The sequence below is a fragment of the Cygnus olor genome, chromosome 1 (genome assembly GCF_009769625.2).
Source record: "Cygnus olor isolate bCygOlo1 chromosome 1, bCygOlo1.pri.v2, whole genome shotgun sequence".
In the NCBI taxonomy this organism is placed as follows: domain Eukaryota; kingdom Metazoa; phylum Chordata; class Aves; order Anseriformes; family Anatidae; genus Cygnus; species Cygnus olor.
In genome coordinates this window covers 41039511-41064158 of record NC_049169.1, presented here as the reverse complement: position 1 = coordinate 41064158, position 24648 = coordinate 41039511, and the positions used below count along the sequence as shown (strand labels likewise).

Genomic DNA, 24648 nt, shown 5'->3' with positions numbered 1-24648 from the left:
ACTTCACATCCCCAATTCACATATGCAAGTTCATTTTAACAACTATTTACTATTGCTCAAATTCTGCAGATCTTAACAAAACTGTCACCAGAGAAGTACTAAAAGTAAATAGTGTAGAATTCACCACATATTACCAAAGATCACCTTTGTCTGCAAACTTTTTTTACGTGGACAGCGTGCCACAATTCATGGCAGTTAATGCTACTGGGCAACTAAAACCAAACCAAACCGCTCTTCTGGTGCTAGGTGATATTTAATAAAGTGGACTTAAGTTCTTCAAGACAACTGACCCCCAACAGACATGTGAAAAGTGAACAAATATGCAGAACATTCCTGATAAATAAAATAAACAACATTGTGAAGTCTTCATGCTTTTTTGTTTTCAGATTAGAAAAATATGAATAACTGATGTCAACTGTTTTCACTGAAACAGAACGTGTCTTCGCTGGGATTACAAATTTTGTCTGACAAAAATAGCAAAAGCTTCTTGCCTCCCCTATACCCAAACCTCTCCCATTAGAACTGTGTCCAAGATGATGTTGATTTTTCCAGTATTAAACATTCAAGTACTCTACTGTTGCACTTCTGTAAATCCTGATATCTGGTACTTGCAAACTAAGCGTGTGTCTTGAGATCAACAAACAACTACAAAAAGAAATGTTTACTTGCAAATACTGAACATCAACTATTTACAGTTTCACTGCTCCTCTGACTAAGGCAAGGGGCGGGAATACCACTAGATTGCTTTATTACCTGTAATCTGCGTATTACAGAAAACGCTAATTTTGCCAAGCATCAAACATGCAGTGAATTTGCAGGGCATAATGCCTATTAACAGCAATATTTAACATCACTAAAAGCTCATTAGATATCTTCCTACACTTTTTGGTTGAATAAAATGAAAATGAGCAGCTTTAAATATACTAAACACACACTCACAGAGAGAAAACTATTTGATAAATTATTTATATACAGATACACATTCTTTACACTGGTCTCAGACATCTGCTTTCAGGTCCCCTCCCCATACTCCCCTCACAGGTTTCTCGAACCACTAGGTTGCTACAGCACTTAGAAGAAAACTAACCTGATTCTCAGTCTCTCTGTAAACAATAGTTAAGAAAGCAGTGAACAATTCACTATGAGTATATGAAAACACCATAACAAAAATCAGTGCATCACATTCAAGAAAAGCCCCCTTGGAATGCAATTTTAGGTCATTCCTTACCTTCCAAACACATCTGTAGCATGAGAACTTAAAAACATTAAGGGTGATTTCCACTTGCCAATACACCGTCTTCTTCAGAATGTTGCATTACATTTTCTATGTGCATGTGCTATTTTGGACTTTTTTTTTTTTTTTAAGTTTTCCATCATTTTACTTCCAAACAAAGTAAGTATAATTCAGATGACTCTAGTTTCTTCTTCTGCAGTTGCAGTCAATTAAAAACCATTTCATCTTGTCTTTTTATAACTGAGATTTTTGCTCTCACACCTTTGGTTTCCCCCATGCAATTTCTCTTTGAACGTGTCTGCAATTACACTACACTGTACTGTATGGGGACCAAACCTAGTAATGAAACATTGCTACTCTGTAAATTGTTTATACATTTACTTCAAAGATAATGAAGTTTTTCCACTTTTTTTTTTTCCTGAACTAGCTTTACAGGTATATCATGCATTTAAGCAGGGCTTTAACTTTGACAGAAGAGCTTTTCTTACTTGCACAATCATTCATTTCAGACTACATAATCTCAGAACAGGGCCTTTACAAGTATTTAGCTGTACCAGTAACTGGTGACAGTAACATTCACCAAAAAATGTGGGCAGTTCTTTTTTCTTTTTAGAACCATTATCTGATGTGCCCTACTGCTCTAACGTAACACATTACAGGGGATTCCCACCACATGATGTTTTTCACAGTATTGAAAAGCACATTTTTCAATGTACATAATACTACAGAAAATCTGTATTAAAAAAATCACATTACAGGAACTACACCATAGCGATCAGTGAACTCTGCATCATGAAATTTAGCTTTATATTCTAAATTCTTGTTTCAGTGGAATTATTCATATTGGGAAATGAATTTTTCTGCTCAGCACAACATAACTACTTATGTCAATACTTCAATAAACTCATGCTCCATTGTGAAAGATCTTAAATAAAAAAACAACAACAAATACTGTGAATATGCTGTTGCGAATAATTCTCATGTTAAGAACTGTTAAAATCCCTTTTTGATCTTCCTCCTCTTCCTTATCAGGTTTGGCAGTTTATTCTGTCCATTTTCACTCTTGTTAATAAAACTCTGATGAAGAGAAGGTACCTTAAGATTCATCACCAGCCCTACACATAGCATGCTACTCTTCAAGGGATGTGGATTCGAGAGAGAGAGAGAAAAATTTTCAGGCACCACTCAGATATGATATGCTCACAGGACAAAGGTGGTGCTACACTAGCTGGTAGCCTGATCCTGAAGTTTGGTCATATTCAATTGTGTACTGCCTTGTCCAGTCCACGATGACAGGCCGAAAAAGACCACAGCATCTGAATTCAAAGAAGTCTATAATGTTCCTTATACATCCATGGCTAAAAACAAAATAAAAACACACGTTAATAAGCAGTACCATAGCTCTTTTAACAAAGTACATTTTTTGTCTTTTTACAAATTCAGTTATTGTCTAAGTTCCTAACTGTAAAGAACTGACTCACGTAAAAAATATTTTAGTGACTGCTGATGAACAAGTTCTAAAGTACGTCATTAGACTCATCAATGTTTGATCTTGGACACAAGCAAGACACTAACTTTCCTTCACTATCTGCTATCGTATTTCTTCCACTATCCACTGTTCTTATCTAGAATAGTGTCCGTCTTTATTGATACCTATTTATTTCTGTCATAAATACTTTCTCACCAGTTGTAGATCTAAGATCAATTAAGTCCCCAGAGAAAACAAAATTAAGAAAGCATTATCTTCACGAATTAGATTGGCCTGTTCAATTGATGCTTAATCAGTTCACATATATTGAACTGATTATATATATGACATATAATCAAGATGCCTACATCAAAATTCCATTTTTTTTTTTAAATGGGCTGAATAAATTATGGTTTTCTGGAAGAGAAGCTCATGTTGTAATACACCAAATCAGTTCAAAGCAACAAGGAGATGACTGCTGCTTCGTCTCACAATGCTCCATCTGAAAGGTGATGCCAAATCAGTTATTTTAGACACCTGCTGTTATTTTTAGGAGCCATTTTTATAATAGTACCTGTTCCAGTGAAAATGGTTTGTGAATGTGACATCAACTTGGAGATAAAAACAGTAGTTTTTTTCCTATCCTGTCTTCCACCTTTGTTCTTTCTTCAGGCAAAATAATTACCTGATTTTGCTACAACTCTTATCTATAGGAAGACTAAACCATACAGAGATGCTCATCTGTTTCTCACTAGAAGTTTTGTACAGAAGGATATTAAAAAAAAGCATCACACAAACTTCTCTTCTAGCACTCTTATCTCCTGTTCCCTTTGGTGCTACCTGAAAGAGGAGCAGCTCCCGCAGGACACAGCATGTACAGTGGGATGAGACATGTTTTTCTGTCCTTTCTCTGCTCCTTCTATAACACGCCCTTAACCCACCCATATTCCAGCCTCATGCCTTCATTTATTTCCTGCTTTGACTTCACAAGCTGCTGTTGTATTCATCTCCTACAAGCACTAACATACCAGTGCCACATCATCCCTGAGCTCTCCTCTCTTTGCTTGCACCCTCAATCCTGACACCCAAAGGCACGCATCTCACCCACACAACACCCACTTCAGCTCCTGGGACACCCTGCTCCCTGCCCCACAACCAGTTTTCGTCAATGATCTTCCTCCTGAAGAGAAAGTGCTACCTGTTTGCTCACAGTAAAGAAAAAGGGAAGCTAGTGCACAGAGCAACTAACTACCTCTGGGTTTGAGCACCTGATTTATAGAGAGAGTATTTTTGGTTTATTTCCCCATAAACTCTGCAGTAAAATACGATCACTGCTAGAGAGCACTATTTCTGGTGTTTATACATCACTGTCTCGAGTCACCACAAAATATTTGCCACTTCTTTTAACTGGACAGAATGCGTTACTATAAAAACTGCTGACAGCTCCAGCATTCCAAGTAATGAAAATCCTTTAAAAGTATTTAGCTATGTTTTGTTTCACCAAGCTGCACAATTCAACCATGTGAACGGCTACACAAGCGAGAAATGCATGTTTACACTTTACAACTTACTTGAATGGGCTTTCAATAGACGTGGTTGTAACTTTAAAGTGCTTGTATCGTCTTGCATTCATTCTTTCATTTGTAGTGATTCCTAAGCAAGATATCTGAAGACAGGAAAATAAAGTAAGCAATTTAGCCCATGTAAAAACAGGCAGACAAGTCCTGCACAAGACAGACTGAAAAAGGATTTGTTTTTTTATATTCTTTCTTTTGAAGAACAATTTTTGTCTGCAGAAATTGTCGAATCCCAACATAAAACACCATACAGCAGCTGCACCAGATTGTGCAAAAGGTTTAACGTCGAAAGTGATTGGAAATAAATCATGATCATTGAACAAACTGTGACTTGTTAGTTCATAACAAAGAGATGACTGACTGATACATTGTCAGATGAGGTGTGCTGTAAATAATAGATTCAGGAGTTTCTTCACACAGCATTTGAATCACTTTCTTTTCCTCTTGACATTCTGATTATAGTATGGTATACAACAGTAGTATATTTCCCTCCAATTTATATCTTTGTTGCAGTAACATAACTTTTCTGTCTGCAAGATAAAAAGACGACTAGAAAAAGGTTTTTTAGTTTGTTTGTCTTAAACCACAATCATTTGGCCCACAGACTATGATTTTCTGTAACAACTTTCCAACTACTTTAGCCTAACATGGTATCTGATATAAAACTGGAGCTTACTGTAATGTGATGTAATTAGAAACAAAAATATGAGAACCCCCTTAACAGCCTTATACCATAGCAAGATAAAATCTTTTAAGTCCCAGTGGAATATGAAAAGTCAACTCTGCTGCATGGTAGAAAAGGAAGAACATTGAGAAAATTAAATTTGCGTTTGCTTGCCTCATTTAGATTTACTTATTTTCTCAAGCATTTTCTCTGCCTCCATGAAACCCAGAGGAGTTTCATTTCTATGTATATAAATGAGGTGTTAATGGCCAACTTTTGAAGTTGGAAGTAAAGGTTTTAAATTACTTTTCTTTTGTATGCAGTGCTTTGGCAAGAACCCTGGCCAGTTCAACATGAAGGGCAAGTCAAAACTTGACAATGGAGAGGAAAAAAAAAGCAGCAACAGCAGGGGCTGTGTAGTTGCACAGCAAAAGAAATAATTTGGAGGATATCGATTTCATCACTATGTCAAACTCCAAAGAAATAATTCTCCAAAACAATCCTATGTTTTCTATATGTAACACTCTTTAGAAGTGTATTAATTTTGGAAATGTATTAATTATTAAAGTGCTAAACTTATTTCACTTAATTACATTAATGATACATAATACTATGAGATGTATTTTTCAAGGTGTCCTGTAATTCAAAGATTCACCTGCACACAGAGTGTATTAACAGGAATCCTCAATGCAAAACTTAATAGAATAGATCATGACACAAACGTGACAGAAGGCTCTCTGGAAAGTTACATGCTTATCCTGCTATAGAAGTCTGGTGGTTTAGACTTGTTTGAAAGCCACACGAAATGCATGTAGTTACCTTTGCTCATTTGTCTTGGGCAAGAAAGACCTCTAAAAGACCGAATGGCTCATACGCAAGACTTTGAAATTGGCATGTATTGTAAATAACCATTCTAGAGAAAGGAGGACAAAACTCAAATTTGCTAAGAAGTTTCACCTAAGCCTTATAGGATGATTTTCATTTCCAGGATCTCTGGACAGATTAAATCAGTGAGTCTCGCTGTTCATTACTGACAAGTCATACTGAAAGGCTTCCAGTATGACTTGTCTTTCATTAAAAAGGTTACAGAAAAAAATGGGTTTGGTGAGATTACAGTTAAGTCATGTGATGACGAATTACCCTGAAGCAGTGTAAGAAATTACTGCATCCCATTTGAAGTTACCACCCTCTTAATGCTAATGACATACTGCATTATTCCTACTTCTATCCACAGATTTTATCCTCTAGGCTTCTATTAGTCTTTATTGCTTTTCTCTGGTCTATTTTACCTTTTTGTCATTCTTAGAATGGAAAGCAGGAGGTAAGTATTTTAACCTCTTGCAAAAAAAAAAAGTGAACAAGAAGAGAACAATGCCTTCTATTGTGCAGAGACAACAGATACTTACCTCCTTCGGCTGTGGCTGAGAGTCTGAACACCTGGTCTTGCATAATGAACATGAAAATGTAAATGACAACTGTTTGATATTCCTATGTCACTCCCAAGACTCAGCATTATGAAGGAAGTGCTCTTCCATACCTGATACATCTGACACATGAGTAACACAGCCACCCACATGAAGTGAAAAACACTGTTTAGAAACATCCAAAACATCCAAGGAGAACAGGTAGCAATCTGTGTAATATAGGTCCAAAATCCATCCTTTGCGTAACTTGTCTCACAGTGGAAACCCCAGTCTAGAGAAAAAAGGGATCAAACACCATAAAAAAGATTTAAGACATGTTTATTATACATCAACATAAAGACCACATTAGAACATGCTACATGAAATCAGAAAACAGAAGAGTTTTAGTTGTTCTCACTTCCTTTCCCAAGTCATTGAATATATGACATATGCAGATACATGCTATGAGGATGAAAATAAACTAGGACAAGAAAAACATCATCTAATTTAAATTACCTAGTATAGGCAATGATTAATATGCAGTTCAATTCCAGAATAAAAAATATCAAAAACTTTGATAAGACAAAAAATCTTTTAAAATCCCTACCAGGAAATTAAGTATTTACAAGCAATTAAAAAAAAAAAGCCAAAAAAATCCACAAAACTATTTACTCACAAGAGATACATCCATAAATCATCCAGCAGATCATAAATAGGAGGAAGAACAGGTATCCCATAAAATAGCGATGGTTCCCTGCTCCTAAAGTTGTACAAGAACAACGGGGATCAAATTACTCCACTTTCAGAAGAAAGACAACAATACACAGGATAGCTTAATTTCTTGCTTCTATGTACCGTTCATTATTGCATATAGAAATATTACTCTCCAACATTAAGCCAGTATTACTTTAAAAGACAAGTGAAACAGCTAATTTCACTATGATTTTTCCCACTACTGAGAACAAAGAACTTATTTACTTCACTTCGTTGCATTACAGCTGAAATTCACAAAAGTGCATTTCATTTTTAGCCTCTTTCATGAGCCAACACAATTATTAAAAGACAATATTTTTAACAATGTTGGTTAACAGCTGTTGCAGAACCCTGAACAGCCAGGAATTACACATCAATATATATTTTTTAGAATTCCATTAGAAAAAAAAAAAAAAGCCAAACTGCAGTTCACTTACTTAAAAGAAATAGGAATATAAAAAATACAACTCCCCCGATAATAAGTTAACTCAAAACTTAGCTTTATCAAGCATGGTTAAGCCTAACTGAAAACAAAATATCTAAAAGAAGTTAGACATTAACAGAACAGACCAGCCCCGAAGAGCTGGCTAAGATAATGAATGGCATTAAAAAACCAGAACATTCTGACTGCATTTAAACACAAGAAAAATCAGTTATTTAAAGGATGATCTATTTCTAACATCATCACAGCTAAGAAGATGCCTCTTATGTATGTCGTTGTTTTGAAGGACTCAACCTTCCTTCTGTCTCTAAAATATGCCCACTGCTGTAACCTTCCAACAGCTCTAGGCTGTGAACTAAACCAACAAAGACTGTAATGGGCTAAAGAAGATTTGGCTGTCAACATTTACCAGCACAGCATTTTCTTCTTCATTATGTCAAATGTTTTGCCTGCTAAAGCAAGAGCATCCTCTGGAGGCAGAAAATAATCAAGTGCTTTTAGCAAGAGAACTGAAAGACTGTATAAATAAGAGATAAGGAAAAATACACAAACACAAGCTAGACTAAACACGACATTTCCTTGAAAATCAAACAAGTTCCTTCAGATGTAAAATATGTTGCAACATTGCCTTCAGTCAGCTCTGAGCACACCAGAAATAGTGTTTGGGAATGCCCCTAAGGTATCACTTCCACTTGCATCCTAAGTTTTGGAACAGTTAGGTTTCATTAAGAAAAAATATCAAAAAAAAAAGAAACTTAAATGGTGACCTAGAGGTCCATCTGATAGGTGTTTGATGAAACATTCCTTGCAGTAGCGTCTCCAATGATCCTGGACCAAATTTTACTTAACAGGAAATCCAGGTATTTGGTGAAAACATATACATAGAATTTAAACCTATGAAATAAGACAGGTACAGCCTTGGTAACTATTAAAAGACATCAGAAAAGGAAAGTGGACTTTCTTTTGGAAAAGAAAGAACTTTCAAAAAGGATCACAATCAGTAAAGGAAAGAACTTCCTTTTTTATCTTAAATAAAACTGAGCGAAACACAGCACTGTTTTCTACAGGTTCACCCTGGACTGACAGGAACAAAGTCACTGATCCTTCACAGTTAAGACAATGCTGTAAGAATAGTTGCTAATTTCTTTTATATGCTTTTGTTTATATTATACATAGGTAATAACATATAATAAAGACAACTGCTTTTTATTTTTTAACTGATGGAGTTACACATTGCATGACTTGGATGATTTGTTCATTCCTTCCTCCTCTTTTCCTACTTTTAGCCCCTTGTAGAAGAATCCTTTTTTGGGTTTGGGAAGAAATCATTTTTCTACACCATAATGTAATTTCTCACGTACACAAGACCTACCTTTTCAGTTACTGCTATCCAAACAATAATTCAGTACATTGTCAGCACAACTTGTGACATAACAGTATAAAATTTGGCTATAGCTCCTTTCATGCTGTTACTTGTAAACTAGATTTCTGTTGCAAGTTTACAGTTTGAGTTTGAAACGTAACTGCAAGTTTGAAAATGAAAAATAAGTTATTAAACAACTGACTGTAAAATGCATAATGCCATTCTGATACTCAGTTAAAAACATAGGTATAAATCAATCACCTCCAGAGACTTGCTCGCTGAAATGTTAACTAAAATTCTGAAGGTATGATGAAAATAATTTGCCCCAGTTAATTACCTTTTTTTTTTTTTTTTTTAAATAGTCTGCACTTCTTGTCAACCTCTTCAGAATAGTAAAAATACTGTCTCTCTTTGCATTGCAAATAAACCCCAAAGGATTTATTTTTAGGGTGCCTGCACACAGACTTTCTGCAATCCTATCTTTAGTAAAATTCTTATCCTTTTAACACATTTGAAGGAAGACTATACAAAGTGTTTCCAAATTCAACCTTCCTGGGAAAGGCATAATTCACGTTTCCCTTTTTGGGAAACATACCATGAGTGCTGTTTTAAGAATGGATTCTGTTTTGTAATCCTATGAACAGAGTCACCACGAACAAATTGGAGGCAGAAAAGCCATGTAAGGTCATTAGACCATTATTCCCTCCAGTTCAGGACTGTTCCCATAGTGTAATTTCTTACTTTTTTTTCCAGCATATTTTCAAATTTCCTAATGTTTACTTTTACCACCAGTTATCCAGATCTGTTCAAGACCAGGAAGATTCTCCTTTTTCATCACCACTGTTTTTGAGGGGGGGGAAAAAATACACTATACCCTCCCACCACCCCAAATCACATCACATTTCCTCCCCTTAACTTAATCCTACTCCTAACATACTCTCTTATTACACACAATGTGTTTTTTTTTTCCTTCCCCATGTTATTTTACGCTTTTTCAAGTTACTGATTAAAATCATGGATCTTTGTCCCACTGACAAGTACTCCTCAGCACCCTTGAAAAATAAATATCAAGCTGTCACTCAGCGTTGTCTCCGAAACCTGAGCCTGTGCCCACTCTGCCTTTGTGCTGTTTTTCATTACACATTAAGGATGCCTTAGTTCCTCATTGTAAAACATCCAAAATGGAAATCAAAAGTAACTCAGATAATGACAGTAGCAGGAAATGTAAAATAGAAGGGAGTGATACAAGACTATCTCAAAGAGATTTCAGTGATGCTGTTATAATTCAAATGTCAGCACTGACCATTTTACTCTTGACCATAACAACAGTCAAACTACAGTGACCATCTATTATTAGTAGTATTCGGAAGGACTAAAATGTCAGTGAATCCAGGTCCTAATTCCTGCCCAAAATTCTGCTTGTGTCCTAAAAAAAATGAAGCAAGCTATATTAATTTCCTGGCTGTGAAGCTCCCCCTACATAATAAAGGATTTCAAGTAAGTTTCTCAAAAAACAAGACATAGAATTTAGAGACTTTACTCATGTTCTATTCAGTTCCTTACATCATCGCTGGGGAGAATAAGTGAATACCTGTGAATCTGGGGGCTGGGGGAAGAAGGGGCCATAAAGAAAATAATACCTCATCAGTAAGCCATTCTGTATGTAAGTACTATAATCATCGCACTTCTGAATATGCACACTTTGCCATTAGAAAATTATTAGTAAAGATGAAAAAATTACATTATGTAAATGGCTAAATAGTTGTCGAATCAGTACATACTCTTTCTGTGGAAAGTAAAAATGCAGTTAAAGATTTTCATCTTTTAAATACTAGAATGTAAGTGAATATAAATATACATACAGGAAACTGAATTACACAAAACAATTTTGAGGATGGGTATATAAGAGACAATACAGATAAGAATAATGCTGAGAATCGCATGTAGAAAAAAGCTAAGCTCAGTACTAAAAGCACGTTTCCTTCTATCAAAAGTATTCAACAGTTTTTCTGTGGCTTGGACACAACCCAAGTCACTTTCACCATAAAACAGGAACAGACAAAATCCCATAAAACACACGGTCAATTTCAGAAGCTCTTCCCTTCTTTATCCATTATGAAGGCAAAATATTTTAGAGAATTACTTACCTACGCAGTTACCCACCCACGGGCAGTGGTGATCAAACTTTGCTATACATCGATTGCATACACCACAGTGTTTGGACCTCACTGGCTTCCGTATCTGTAATGGTTATCAACGTTTACATCATCAAAAATCTGACATTTTTATATAGGAAAAGAATACATTTTAATGCAAAAAAAGTATTAACTACTTAGATAGCTTCAATTTTTAACAATCTTAGCTAATAGACTTAGTCTGCATATGTTTATGTTAAATAAATTATAGATTACAACCTAATTTAAATTACTTTTACACTGATTAGTTTATATAAAGGATTTTTTTTTCCCAAAACTTATTCTATCCCCTCCAAATACTAAGCTTTCTACAGCAACCAGTTTCATTTCAGCTTTTTAACAGTGAAAGTACAGAACGAGTTTGAGTTCCACAATTCTGTCAGTATTATTGATAACTGACACCTAAACTGTTCCAGCTTATTTTCTAAAGACAGGAATGCAATTCAACAACTGGAACTCACAATGCTAGATTACTCTCAGCAACTTTTTTAAAGCATGTGTTTTGAAAGAAATACAAAATGGCAACGAGGATTAACAGAAAAGATCTGTTAAGTATTTTAAGATATACATATGTATATACACACAGATGATTTTAAGGTGCCACATTTATACCTGATTTTCCAGATTTGATTTTAAGAATATTAACATCATTCATGTTCTACATAGGTCAGAGCATTACAGTGAAATACTGAATGCCTTAATAATTAACTAGCTATCTTTCTAAAAAACCACAATACATTACATTTACTACAAATGCTTTTTTCCTTATTGTTGCAAAGGCTTTTTGTATAAGTTATTTATTGAAAAAACTGCTTAAATTAAAGATAGCAAATAAATTCTGTCCCTGATATTGCATTACTAAGGCCGTGCGTGTGTTCAGCATAGGAAAATCTATTTTTAAAAAGTGCTGCAACTGATTAAAAAAAAAAAAAGAGAAAGCAACTACCAAGCATGTACTGCAGAATATACTGAGGTCCAGACTTCCCGTCTCTGCAAGTTCTACTATTGTCTGAAAAAAAAATAATTAGGTTTTAGTATACAAACAAATGTTGATAACCACTGTTATATCTGCACATCCAACCAAGGTTGTGAGCTCCATTAAATTCAGGTACTTTCTACATACAGTAACAATTTAAATTAATCTAAAATTGATTTTAAACCAATATAGACATTTACTTCTAAATTGATTCTAGTTTATACTCATTCCTACTCTCTATCTAGGTTTAATTAGAGAAAAAGCAAGTTTATATTAATTTGGATACATCCTCACACTGGTTAGCACCAGTTTGACTAGATTATTGTTAAGCTTATTAAAATGAATGCAGCTGAATTTCTAAACAGGAACACAATTAAGACCTTTCATGAAGCTAGCAGGACAAACCAGTCTAAAAACCAGACTTTATTTCTAGAGCTATCCCATCAAAAACTTTAAATCTATATTCACCTCTTTTCTCAGATGCTGAAGTTTCTAGGAAGAGAAGAATAATAATGCAAACCAAACCTCCTCTTCCAGATGTTATACTCATGGCTCAAGTGATGCACATAAATAGGTATCAGCTAAAGCATCCCTATTCCTTCACACTAAATGACAGCTCTTTTATTTTGTGCGCTCCTTCAGTATCTACTTTATTGCTGGAATAGAAGTAATGTATTACTCCATTAAATGGCTTCCAACAAGTTTTAAAATTCAGCAGCTGAAATCTGTCCCACATGAGACTTGTAAATGACATTTGCAACATATGGAAAATATCCGGAAAATGTCTTTTGCCAAAGTACCCTTCCTTGATCCAGAAGGAATTTACTCAGCATAAATAGCCTAATGGCAAAGAGGTCAGTCTATTGCTCCCTTTCAAACCACATATAGCTTATGCATTAACACGGTTTCTAACTGGAGAGGCAGTAATATAGTCCTTAATTATTAATATCGTTCTTAATATTATAGCAGTAAGATAGTTCTTAATTATTTTCTCACCACAGCAATAAAATCATCACTTCCTTCATTAGATGATGAACTCTACGATGGGTAATAGGACTGAAGCCACAGAAGTTTTCCTCCACAATACTACACTTAACTGGTCAGGAAATGTTTATGGTAATTTTTGCCTCCAAGTAGCCAGTAAAAGCTACAGTCAACAGTCCAGGGGTGAGCTTTGTCTTAAAGCTTCCCCTGCTGATTTCAGGCAAACAAGGAACAATTTTCCCATTTTCTAACACTTCTTAAAAAACTCCAAAATTTGGACTACTTTTTCTCCTTGCTTGTTGTATTTCTAGTTGCTTTTGGTGCAGTATTCATCTCCACTACGGGAACCTCCTACTGAACTTGAGTTCGGTATGGTCCACAAGCAAGATCCCAAAGCTCATGAGAACAGAGCTGACCAGGAGTAGATAAAGCACTTTTAAATATAATTTTTCGTAAAACTTACAAGACAAAGACCCAGGATACTTGAGTTACTGCCACACTTTTGTGCTTTGTAAACCCTGGGTCTATTTTATGTGCTTTCAAACTATTAATATTTGATTGTGAATATGGGATATTTTTATTAATTTACTTATTTTATGAGTAACTCAGGTTATTTTGTAACATAGAAATGATAGATGAAAAAAGAACATGAGATATCAAAAGAATAAACATCTGAAAAATGTTGCTTACTGCAACATTTCCAAATATACTTAACTTGGTCATCTGGAATTAGAAGAATTTTTTTGGTTACTTGTTCAAAAGCTAAAGGCAAACTCAACATAAACACATTTGGAGACAAATTAAGAAAACACGAGATAGCACTACACTGCAATCAGTGGCTTATGCCCCTGATAATAGATCATTTTCCAGTTGGGTTAGCTGCAACATAAGAAATCTAAAATATTCATGATGATATTCATCTAACCGGGGAAGTTGCATTTTATATTTCCTATCCAGTTCAGCAAGGCTTTTGCACCCACACGTAACGACTTGTGCACTTAGATCAAATGAGTTGCACATTCATGCAATTTGCTGAGTCTGAGTCCAGGTGCAGGTGCTGATCGTTCTATTTAATTTAGACCCACTGAAGGAAGAGAATTTAGTCTGGATTTTACTTTGCCAAATTTGCAATAATAGAAAGGGAATTTGCACAGTCATCTGTATATTGACCAACAAAACTCAGTAATAATCAGAGAAAAAATCGTTTAAGCAATCGCAACCATGTTTTAAAGGCTATCATATATTTATCCCTTTGTAAGGCCATAATTCCAAGTGTTTTGATGTTAATCCACACGTGTTTTCACAAGTAAGCATAAAGTGGAAGCACAAAACTCAGTTTTGGTGGTATGTGAGCTTCTGGTAAACTCAGAATGAAACAAAAAATGTTTCTGCTGCTTGTATAATTTTGGCATATTCAATGCTCAGGTTAGTTGCTGTGAACAATCCATAACTAAAATATATTAGAAATTTAAAAAAAATTTAGAAAAATAAATTTTTAATTAGCATTAAAAAGTGTTAGAAATGTCTCAAAATCATCCATAATTTCTCTAATATTTTAACAAACAACCACCCCAGACTGCCTGTGGTTTTGGTTGTTTTACACTTAAAATCTTCGTCAATCTAATATTTTTAGACACAAACATAAAGAAAACTAGAGGTGCTTGGAAGTCTGGAAAGTTTTTATAGAATCAATAAGTAACACGTAATCCATAATGGGTTGTATGTTTCAGTAAGGCAAAATTCTAAACCTTCACATTTTCATCCAACTGCTTTATAACTTTTTCTGTTGAAAATCTGAGTTGCAATTCTATTTTTTTACTGAGAACAATCTAAATGCAACTTTGGACCAGTAAGACTTGAACGTATATTCCAAATGGAAGAGAGAAATCTGCAAGAAAAGGGAAATTTTCAACATTTTAGACCTACTGTTATACAACAATTTACTGAAATTTCACATACTAAACAGCAAACTACTGTGACCAACTGGCAAAGGCAGCAGAAGAATACATTTGACGGAACTCGTGGCTTTACCTTTTTCTTTTGTTCTTCTGTGGCTTTGATGATTCCCGGATCAGATTTCCAGGATTTTCCAAAATTGTAGAAAAGTGCAACACTATTAGCAAGGAATGGAAGGTGTATAAAGAAAAAATTGAGATGTGTTTGAAGTCAAGGAATTTAAAGTTCAAAATCAAACTTCCTCTTGACAACACCCACTAATAATTCTGAAATGAACTTAAGATGAATTTTTACAAATGCTCTGGAGTCAGTGCTCTGAATTAACAAAATTCAACACAGCTGTAAGAACTTTATCAGTATTCAATATTTTCTATTGCTCAAAATTCCAAACTTATTTTTCTTTAAATGCTGTTTTCCAAAAGACACTTCTAAAACACTTATCCTTCTAAAAATGAATAATGACGGTTCAGTTTTGTAATTATTTTCCTCTTTAAATAAATTAAATTCCATGAAATTTATCTCCTTAAAAGTATTTCCTGTTTTCACAATAAACATTTCAAAGTTCTATTTATAAGATTGTCATTTGACTGCTTCTGTCTTCACTTGCTTGAAATTCCAGTTAGATGACAAAAAGGCCCATTTCTAGCCTTTTAAGGGATTGTGCTACGTGGCACAATGCTGCCTGGCGATCACTTCGCAACCACCACTTATCTCCAAGAAAGGTACCATCTAAAACCTGGTCCTGTCGTAAGGCAATACCCACATTTCTCACCAACAGAAGTTATTTTTAATATACTAATACATCTAATACTTAGAAAAACACAGGACCCCGTGAACCTGGAAGTGCTTATGAAATCAACTACCATATAAAGACAGAAAATAACCATTAGCTTTAAAATATATTTCCTGTGATGAATGATTTTCATTATAACGTGCATAGGGTTCTAACACTTGACATTTCTCAGAATGAGAACATTTCTTAGCAGTGATGCCAGAAAAGCAAATACTTCAGATACACCTCTTCCACTAAAATGGGAAAATCAGAATATTTGCTCTGTGTGATAAACCTGTAAAAGACCTGGCCAACGCTAAAGATACCTTACAGCTGCCAGTCATACCTGCAAAGAGATGCCGTATTTGACAAAGCTTTGATAGGAGAAGACTTTAAAGAATTATCTGTGCAAAAAGGACACTTTTCTTACTCTGTCACAGATCACTGCACACTCAAACTACATTATTATTCTGAGTCACGTCAGTGATTATTCCTCTCTACTTTGGGAGTCATTAAGACTTCTGTAATTAAAGCTTAATATGGATGTGTTTGTGCTACAAAACTGTATACAAGCATTATCTGTTAAAAAACTTAAAAATATCATGCAAAAATCTGTATGGAAATGGCACAGAACACTTTAAAAACAACAGAACAAAAACATTTTTGCAAGCTTTGAGAAAAACTGGATTTTGAAACTAGAATAGATGCTCAAATATATTCTACTATATATCTACAAATCTATTATCTTCTGTTTGTATTATTGGAAAAATGCTTAAGAAAGGCATTAAACTGTGAAGAAAAATATCTTATAAACCATTTGTAAATAAACCTACGTGGCATAGATATAAGCAAATATTAACTGAAAAAAAATAGAAGTTCTGAGGAATAACAGTAAGCCTCTCAAATCTTTCTGCACCACTCTCACGGCATGAAAGAACTCTGAATTATCAATAAATGCAACCAAGGCCTCTTTGGGACTTCTGAAATCACCTTCTGGGCTGCAAGCGCAAACTGCTGGCTCATGTTTGAGCTTTCTGTCCACCAGAACCCCCAAGTCCCTCTCTGCAGGGCTGCTCTCAGTAAACTCTTCTCATTGAGGCACAGAGTTGAGGCTTACAGTTCTGTAGATCCCCGGGTCCTCCTTTCTACCCTTTTTTAAAATGGGTGTGACGTTTCCCTTTTTCCAGTCACCAGTGCTAAGAACGAAGTCCAACTGTTAATGTAAGTGCATCCCAAAATACTTTTATTTCCCTTCTCCGTTGAGGGGAGAAATTGGCTATAAGTTTCCAATAAAAATATTGACAAATTAGGTTAAGATTATAATAACATACATTATATAGTAGAATGTTGTTATTGACTTCTTAAAGGCTAATCCTTCCTCTAACAAGCTGTTTCCAGCAAGTTTGTAATAGGGGAAAAAAAAGAAAAAAGCAGCGATACTACAAAATGAACACTCACAGTTCTATTTCATACATTACAGATGAAAAGCTCTGACTGCAGAATTTATACAATCTAATTTCTTCCTCTTTTTCTTCTAAAACTACCTGCTGCCAAGAGTAAGCTGGTTCAACTTATTTTTATAGCTTTAGAGAAATTAAATTTTCTTTGCTATATTTACATTATCGTTGGTGTTCTTGCCACAACAGTGATTTTTTTCCTTTAAAAATACCCTAATCAGACATCTGCTACAAACAATAAAGGCAAAACTGAAAAAAAAATTATGGACCATTCCTTAATTACTATACGTCATGTCTAGACTTTTAAAGAAGATAGGAGAAAATACAATTTATTTTCTATCCAATAAAACAATTTTGAAACCTTAAGGTTATATTTCTTTTCTGTTTTTACTGGCTAAACTTTGGACAATATGTGATCAAGAAGTTGTCTACGGATCCAAACCACCGGAGAAGAAATTCAGTACACAGAATTTTTCTACATGTGCCCTTCCCACTTTTTACTCTATAAAATACATGGAGAGCCTAAGAGACTCCCTACAGTCTACGTTTTGCCTTTTACTGTGGTGTTCTGAGATGAGTGCTATACTGACCATCTAAACTGTGGCAAGTAAGTACCACAGACGGGAGACGTTGAGAGTCCATATGAAAAAATATATTTACATATAGGCAAGCAGTAACTACATATGTGAGGAAGACAAAAAAACAGCATTTTTCATCAGTACCTTAAAAATACGTTTTGTTTTGCCTTTTTTTTTTTTTTTTCCCCCCGGAGGTTTGAATTAAAGCTGGGGAGAAGGGATAAAAACCATCCAGACTTCAAAGGAGAAAGAAAAGTTAGAATTGTATTTTCTAGGACATTTCTAGCATCTAGTGTGAACAAAACTCCAATTGTGAGATTCACCTCACTTACTTTAAATCACTTTGTATGCCTTCAGACACTACATAAAGAAAATGCTGAAGCTGGGAAGTGGATTTAAGATGTTCAAGTCAGACAAGCAGTGCCATGCAATTATTTTTTTTAATTATGAATTCCCCTCTGATATTTACTTTCAAAGAGATCTTTGCAACTTGTATCATAGACATCTCTCAAAACTCTCCATACATAACAAAACCCGTGTAGCTTAGCATTAGCTACAGAGGAGGGAATTGGTTCTCCAGAGACAGTGCCTCATTTGTCCTAACATCCTCATTTACAACTAGGCAAAGGAAACCACATTACCATATTAATGGCTGCAAAAAGCATGATACAGCATTTACCTTTGGCACCATCACCAATCTGCTGTCTTTTATGAGGCTTCCCTGGTTTTCACTGTGAGGGACAAGGCAGAAACAAGCATGAAATGTTTCCTACTTTTAGTCTCAATCAGCATCCTTTAATTATAAGAACAACAGGCTGAAAATTATTCCAGGAAACCACTTGGAACCAAGAGACTATCTCATTAGAAAGAAAGAAAGAAAAACAAACAAGCAATCCCCACCCCAAACCCCACGAGTGATGCAAACACGTGATCAGGTAATTTTTTATCCTGACTTGCAGCCTATTTAGAACGGCCCAAGCAAATGATGATTCCTGGTATCACAGCTACACACCCTGCAACAAACTCTGAAACCAAGCCAAAGTACACATTATAAACCAAGATATGCTCTTCCACTCACTACTAAGCCAGTAATAAAGTCCTTTTCTCCTAAAGAGCAAGATCTGCAGCTAACACAAGATGTCAGATCAATACCGGCTAATGAATCTGCCAATTCGTAACAGCTGTACATCTGGATCCAAGCCTACAGGTAGGCAGGTAGGGAACAGAAGACAGGTACACGAGAGGTCTCATTTTGACAGGAATTTATTAGACTACATTCATTTTTTTTTTTTTTACCAACAAAAGCTCTGCAAAGGCTCTCCACCTCACCTCCATCCTCTATTTATAAAGAAAAACCTTTTAGTTTCCAAAAAGTAATTGAACTCGCTACCATCTCCTCCACCCCAGAAATGTTTACTTTTTAGTTAGAAAAAATATTTTGACATGGGAACGTAAGTCATGGACAGCTGGAACTGGGGTTTGGATTCTTTTCCCCTGGTTTTAGTTCCTCTAGAAACAAAGCCACTGCCTTCCTTCTTTCTCCATGCAAGACTTTCTGTTGTTTTCCTGGCGGCAACGTTTAAATTTTGATACTGTCTGCTTTGTTTTTACTGCTTAACTGTACCAACTGGCTTGTTACTGTCTTTAAAACATTATGCTACTGCAACAGCTTTGTGAAAGCATGGAAATCATCATGAATTCTGTTACAACCAGTTTTAAAAACTACTATTTCTTTCACTAATTGAAAAAACGTGCAGTACTTGTTTTCCTTCACCTAAATACCACTAATATATGAAGTGTATTTGTCATAATGTAAAGGTAACCGATAAAGCATCAGTCAATAATAAATTATTAACATACAGACCATTTGGTTTCTACCTCCTTACCTCAGCTTTGCAAGTGGTATGCCATGACAAAAAAGCATAATTATTGAAAACTACATACTCACAATTGCATCAAATGGAAGGGGTAGAACAACAACAACAACAATTATCCTATGAATATTTTGGGTTACAGTACACCCTGACACCTTAGAAAAACAGAGCAGCAAAAGCACCTCTGACACAACAGGATCTATTTGTTCAGCTGTAACTGAAAAGACTGTATGAACAACTGACATATTAACCCAGTATATGTGCCCTGAACTTTTACAGGACACAAGAGAACATACTACCTGTAAATGCTAAAAGAACAGAATGAAATGTTAAATTCTACTGCATTTATTATTTGAAAGTGTACTTTCAACTGTTTTTTCCCCTTTAAAAATAAAAATCAATTAAAACATAGTGATTCAGTGTGCAGGATTTTTATTATTATTATTTACTCCGGCTTTGCTAACAGTAGAAGATTACGATACACTACGAGAGCAAGACATAACTATCCTTTGTTATGCACAAAAAAAGCAGAAGGGAAGCATGGGAACACAGATTCATACATAAATACCCAGCTCACACATTTCTCATTCCCATCAAGAACAGTATTTCTCTTTTAACAAATAAATTAGTCTTAGAAACTGCAGGGAAAAATCCAATCCGATTGAAACATTTACGTAATTAAGTACATTAGATTCATATAAACTATTTCAATTTACTTTCAAGATTGGTCTTTTGAAAGACATACCGTTAGGTCTTATAACTTACATTTTCCATGTGACCACCCTGAAATTCAAGAAAATGTGCTGCTAATCGTTAGTTTTGTATGTTCTTTACGATACTGTCCTGTTCTGCCTCATTAGGCTTAAATCCAGAAGACTAGATGATCTTTCAGACACCCTACACGTATCTATATGAAAAGAGAATTCTTAACAAATACTTGAACATTAAACGTATCACTTGGATCAGTAAAGACTTTCACATTACTTATAATATTCCACTTAAAGTTCCAGTATGGCATCCCTTGACAATTGTTTCAAGTTAGTGCGTTTTTCCTGAGCAAGATATTGTCAGCATTCAGGAAAACTACCAGGACAAGTTTCATTACATCAGCATTACAGAGTATAAAGTAGTAGTACTCTGGTCTGCTGTAAGTAATCATATAAAGCTGTAAAAATACAAGAATCCTTTCCCCAACCACAATACTGTGCCTCATGCTATAAAAATAGAGCAGGCATGCAATTTCTTTTTTTTGCAATAAAGCTACAGGGCAATTTTCCAGAAGAAGAAGAATGAATTTGGAATCTTATTACAAAGACTTCCAATTTAAAACCATCAATTAAAGGAAGATGGCCTCAAATAATGTCATTAAAGCTGCTTGTCACACAGAATTGTGTCAGCTCTAATGAAAGCAATCAGTAGGAACTGAAGTTTTAAACTACTACTTCTGCGTGCAAAAAGACTGTTGCAAAGGTGGGGTTTTTTTGTGACATCTACGCTAAATTACAAAAACAGCACAGTATTTTATTGATGTTCTGAAGTCAGACTTTTATATTAATGTAATTAATTGTCTATGCTGACTACTTCTAGTGGACAATAAACACTATCCTGTGACATAAACTTCAAATTACATTAATCAGGACAGCTACCAGAAATAAAAATCTGAGTAAGTTGGTACATAGGAAATACATACATTTTCATCTGAATATGGAAGAACTGCAAGCCTCAGGGAAAAAAAAAAATCTCACAATTTGCTAGCCTTAAGGCACAGCTTTTTACATCAAGATAGAGGCTATCAGCATGCTGTGCTGGCTGTGGCAGCCATTTTAATATGGTCAAGGACTATAACTTAAAATTAAACACATACTTAGATTTGGTTCAAGATAACGTTGCGTTAGCACAAGAAAGCATTTCACAGCTTTCACAAGCAGCTCAGTATTTGCTACCCAAAACATACAGTAGTGTTAACAAACACGAGTTCCTAAAGAAAACCTATAAGGCTTGGAGCACAAGGATTCAGAAAAGCAACTTCAGTCTAATGGCATGACATATTTAGACAGTATCTACTCTGTTCGTCAAGAAATGGAAAAGTATACCTCCACTTTTAACTACTGTTTTTTATTAAATACATTTTTGTTATTTATATTGTATTCACGTTCCTCATTCTGCACTTACCAGTAAGTTAAATTGAAAAAAACAGAAAATCAGAGCAGAAAGAGATTGGTAGTAGCATCAGCCTTTCTAAATGCCTGTTTCAAGACATGCTCATGTTAGTACAGATAGAAATATTTTTTGTACTTAACAGATACTAGATTTTCTTGTTAAAAAAAAAAAAAGTATGCAATAGCAGTCATCTCATAATATATTAAGAAAGCTATTATTCACAGCAGCACCTTTACAAACACAGTAGCCCAAGGCAGCATGTAAACAGGATCTCCTCTCTGTTCGCAACCCAAAAACATGAGGCTCATTTAGCTGAGATTGGAGAACGTATTAAGAAGATGATAAAAGGGGTGCTACTACCTTATTTCATAGTATAATTCCTCTGATAGAGGAATTTCCAAATAGAAAAACTATTTCCAGAAAAGTCAAGCTAATACCCATTATAATATATTGTGATGGGTACTAATTTATTAAGTTCATTTCAACTACTTGCAACTACAAGAACTACATTAAACATTTAAGAAAACATTAAATCTCTAGTCGGTTTGGAAGTTATTGTAATTACAATACTCAAGTTGTTTAAAAAATTAAATCTATTTCCTTAAGGGGGATAACTGACATTTTTCAGTGAACCCTGAATCAATTTCTACCCCCAGCAGTATGTAGGGTTTATATGTAGGCAGACAGTCAAAAACATAAACCATGGGTGTATGCAGAGTCTCTATAATCTAGTGTTGTTAATACATTCATCTTCAAAGACTGAAAATACAGTTAACTTAAACTTATCTACAGTATGTATGGAATGGAATTCGCAAAATCTTCAAGAACTACCTACAAAGCTAACTCCGCTAGGATTACTACATATCATGAAACTACCTACTGCTTTTCAGAAAATTAAAATTTGTCAACATACAGCCACAGCACACTTTACAGGCTTGCTTACATTTCCCCACTGAAGAAACTGGTAAAACACAGGAGGTTTTGCTGACTGCCTCCTCTTACTTACTGAAGCAAAGCAATAATATGCGCATTTTTAAAGTAATAAAACAATTACCATCAAGACAGAGTGTTTTTATTAGTGACAGCTTTTTAAAATTGTAATTAGTTTACTTACTCTTATATGTAGGATGATCCTGGGTATTACCTCATACTACTAACATGAAAGAAATATTACTGTACACTAAAAAGGATATCATTCCAAAACCAGAAGAACCACGTCACATACATCCAGAATTTTGTTGCCAAGTATATTCCAAGAGGCAATGCACTGTGCATAGAGTGATCAAAGAATGACCTGTAAAGCAGGAACAATGTCACATAAATCTGAACTTATAAAGCATAAATCCTAAACTACAGCTTCTGAAAAAACAATTCCTAGTATACTATGTACTACTATATGGGATATTGCAAAATATGCCACAAAAACACTCTTCACTTTTATGTTCAAAGTTCAGTTTTCAACCTGTCCAGATGAATGGGCACGACTAGAATGTGTTTAATTAAAATTTATACATTCACTTTTGAAGTTCTATCCCAGAAAAATGAGATAAACACAATCTGTATATCTTGAGAAATGTGCTTTACAGAAAATAAGACACTAATAGCTGAATTAAAAAAAAAACTGTCTTTATAAAAACTGATCTTTTCTATATAATCACACAATGTTTCCTGATCTTATATAAAAAAAAATCTTTGCTATATACTTTAAAAAAATGTTCCATCCTCTCAACAGGAAAAAAAAAAAAAAGTATTCAGTTTGATCGTTTTGAAATTGTTCATTATATCAGAAAACCCATGTTTTTTCCTGATTGCTAGTTTTATACTCAGTGAACCATTGTACTTTTAATAAGTCACAAGCCACCACAATAGCACCACAGCAGTCAAAACCTGGACAAGAAATGTAGAATGCTTAAATATTTAGCTAAAACTACACTGACAACAGGTACACACCTATGAGATTTCAAACCTACAGCATGGATAGCAGTTGCAAATTATATTTACACAAGAGATTCTAAGGTATTTAGGAAACTCATACAATGGAAATTACATGTTAAAATTACTTCAGTAAGAAAAAGGCTTAAGAGACCTTGGTATTATCAGCCTACGTGTTTGAAATATTTCTGATTCTTGAATCTTCTGCTTCTGTTACAGTTGCCAACAGAAAGTCAGAGGAAAAACAGACAATTTCCCACATCACTAGATTTGCCAGGTTCCAAAACTGAATGTTAATTCTTTAATAAAAAAATAAGCAATTCGAATTCTTTTCACCTTCTTACACTCTTGCATTTTAAAGAATATTTTGCACAGAATCTGAACTCAGTTTGGACAAACTAGGTTACTGACTAGGTAACTCCATATTCAAAAAAAAGTTGCTGAACATATCACACTCTAAACTCCTCAACTCCTTGAAATAAAACTTCTTTCAAAACCTGTTTAAACATCCTTACATTGAAGCTTTTCACTTTTTGTCCTGATAGTGCCTCAGGGCTGCCATGGACTAACGTGTGCATTGAATAGTTTTCATTTTACTCCATTACTCCCTTGCAGTAACTTTCATTCCTCTACTGGAAGCTTCTTAGGTATTTTGAGAAAATCCTGTAAGGCAGATGAGCTACGATGGTAAATAATATGCAAATATAAATTTCAACACACAGTGGTTATTCAGCAATAACCATTCTTTCAGTGATTTACATTTAATTTTCTTGTGAATAGAGTAGGGAAGAAAGCAGAGCTAAGCAGATTATTAAAATCTGAAAGGGAAAGGAAATACTACTAGAATAATAGCAAAAAAT

General features: G+C 34.7%; 1 protein-coding gene across 1 annotated transcript in view; it reads right to left on the bottom strand.

Moving 5' to 3' along the window:
- Positions 1-1306: 1306 nt before the first annotated feature.
- Positions 1307-24648, bottom strand: part of ZDHHC17 (zinc finger DHHC-type palmitoyltransferase 17) — a 74088-nt gene continuing 50746 nt past the window's right edge. The window contains exons 10-17 of the mRNA XM_040553833.1: positions 23050-23150; positions 15091-15215; positions 12046-12108; positions 11052-11145; positions 7023-7106; positions 6481-6638; positions 4274-4368; positions 1307-2592 (exon numbers count right to left, since the gene is read on the bottom strand). Of these exons, the coding sequence (XP_040409767.1) occupies positions 2454-2592; positions 4274-4368; positions 6481-6638; positions 7023-7106; positions 11052-11145; positions 12046-12108; positions 15091-15215; positions 23050-23150 (859 nt within the window). The 3' untranslated portion in view covers positions 1307-2453. The remainder of the gene's footprint in view (positions 2593-4273; positions 4369-6480; positions 6639-7022; positions 7107-11051; positions 11146-12045; positions 12109-15090; positions 15216-23049; positions 23151-24648) is intronic.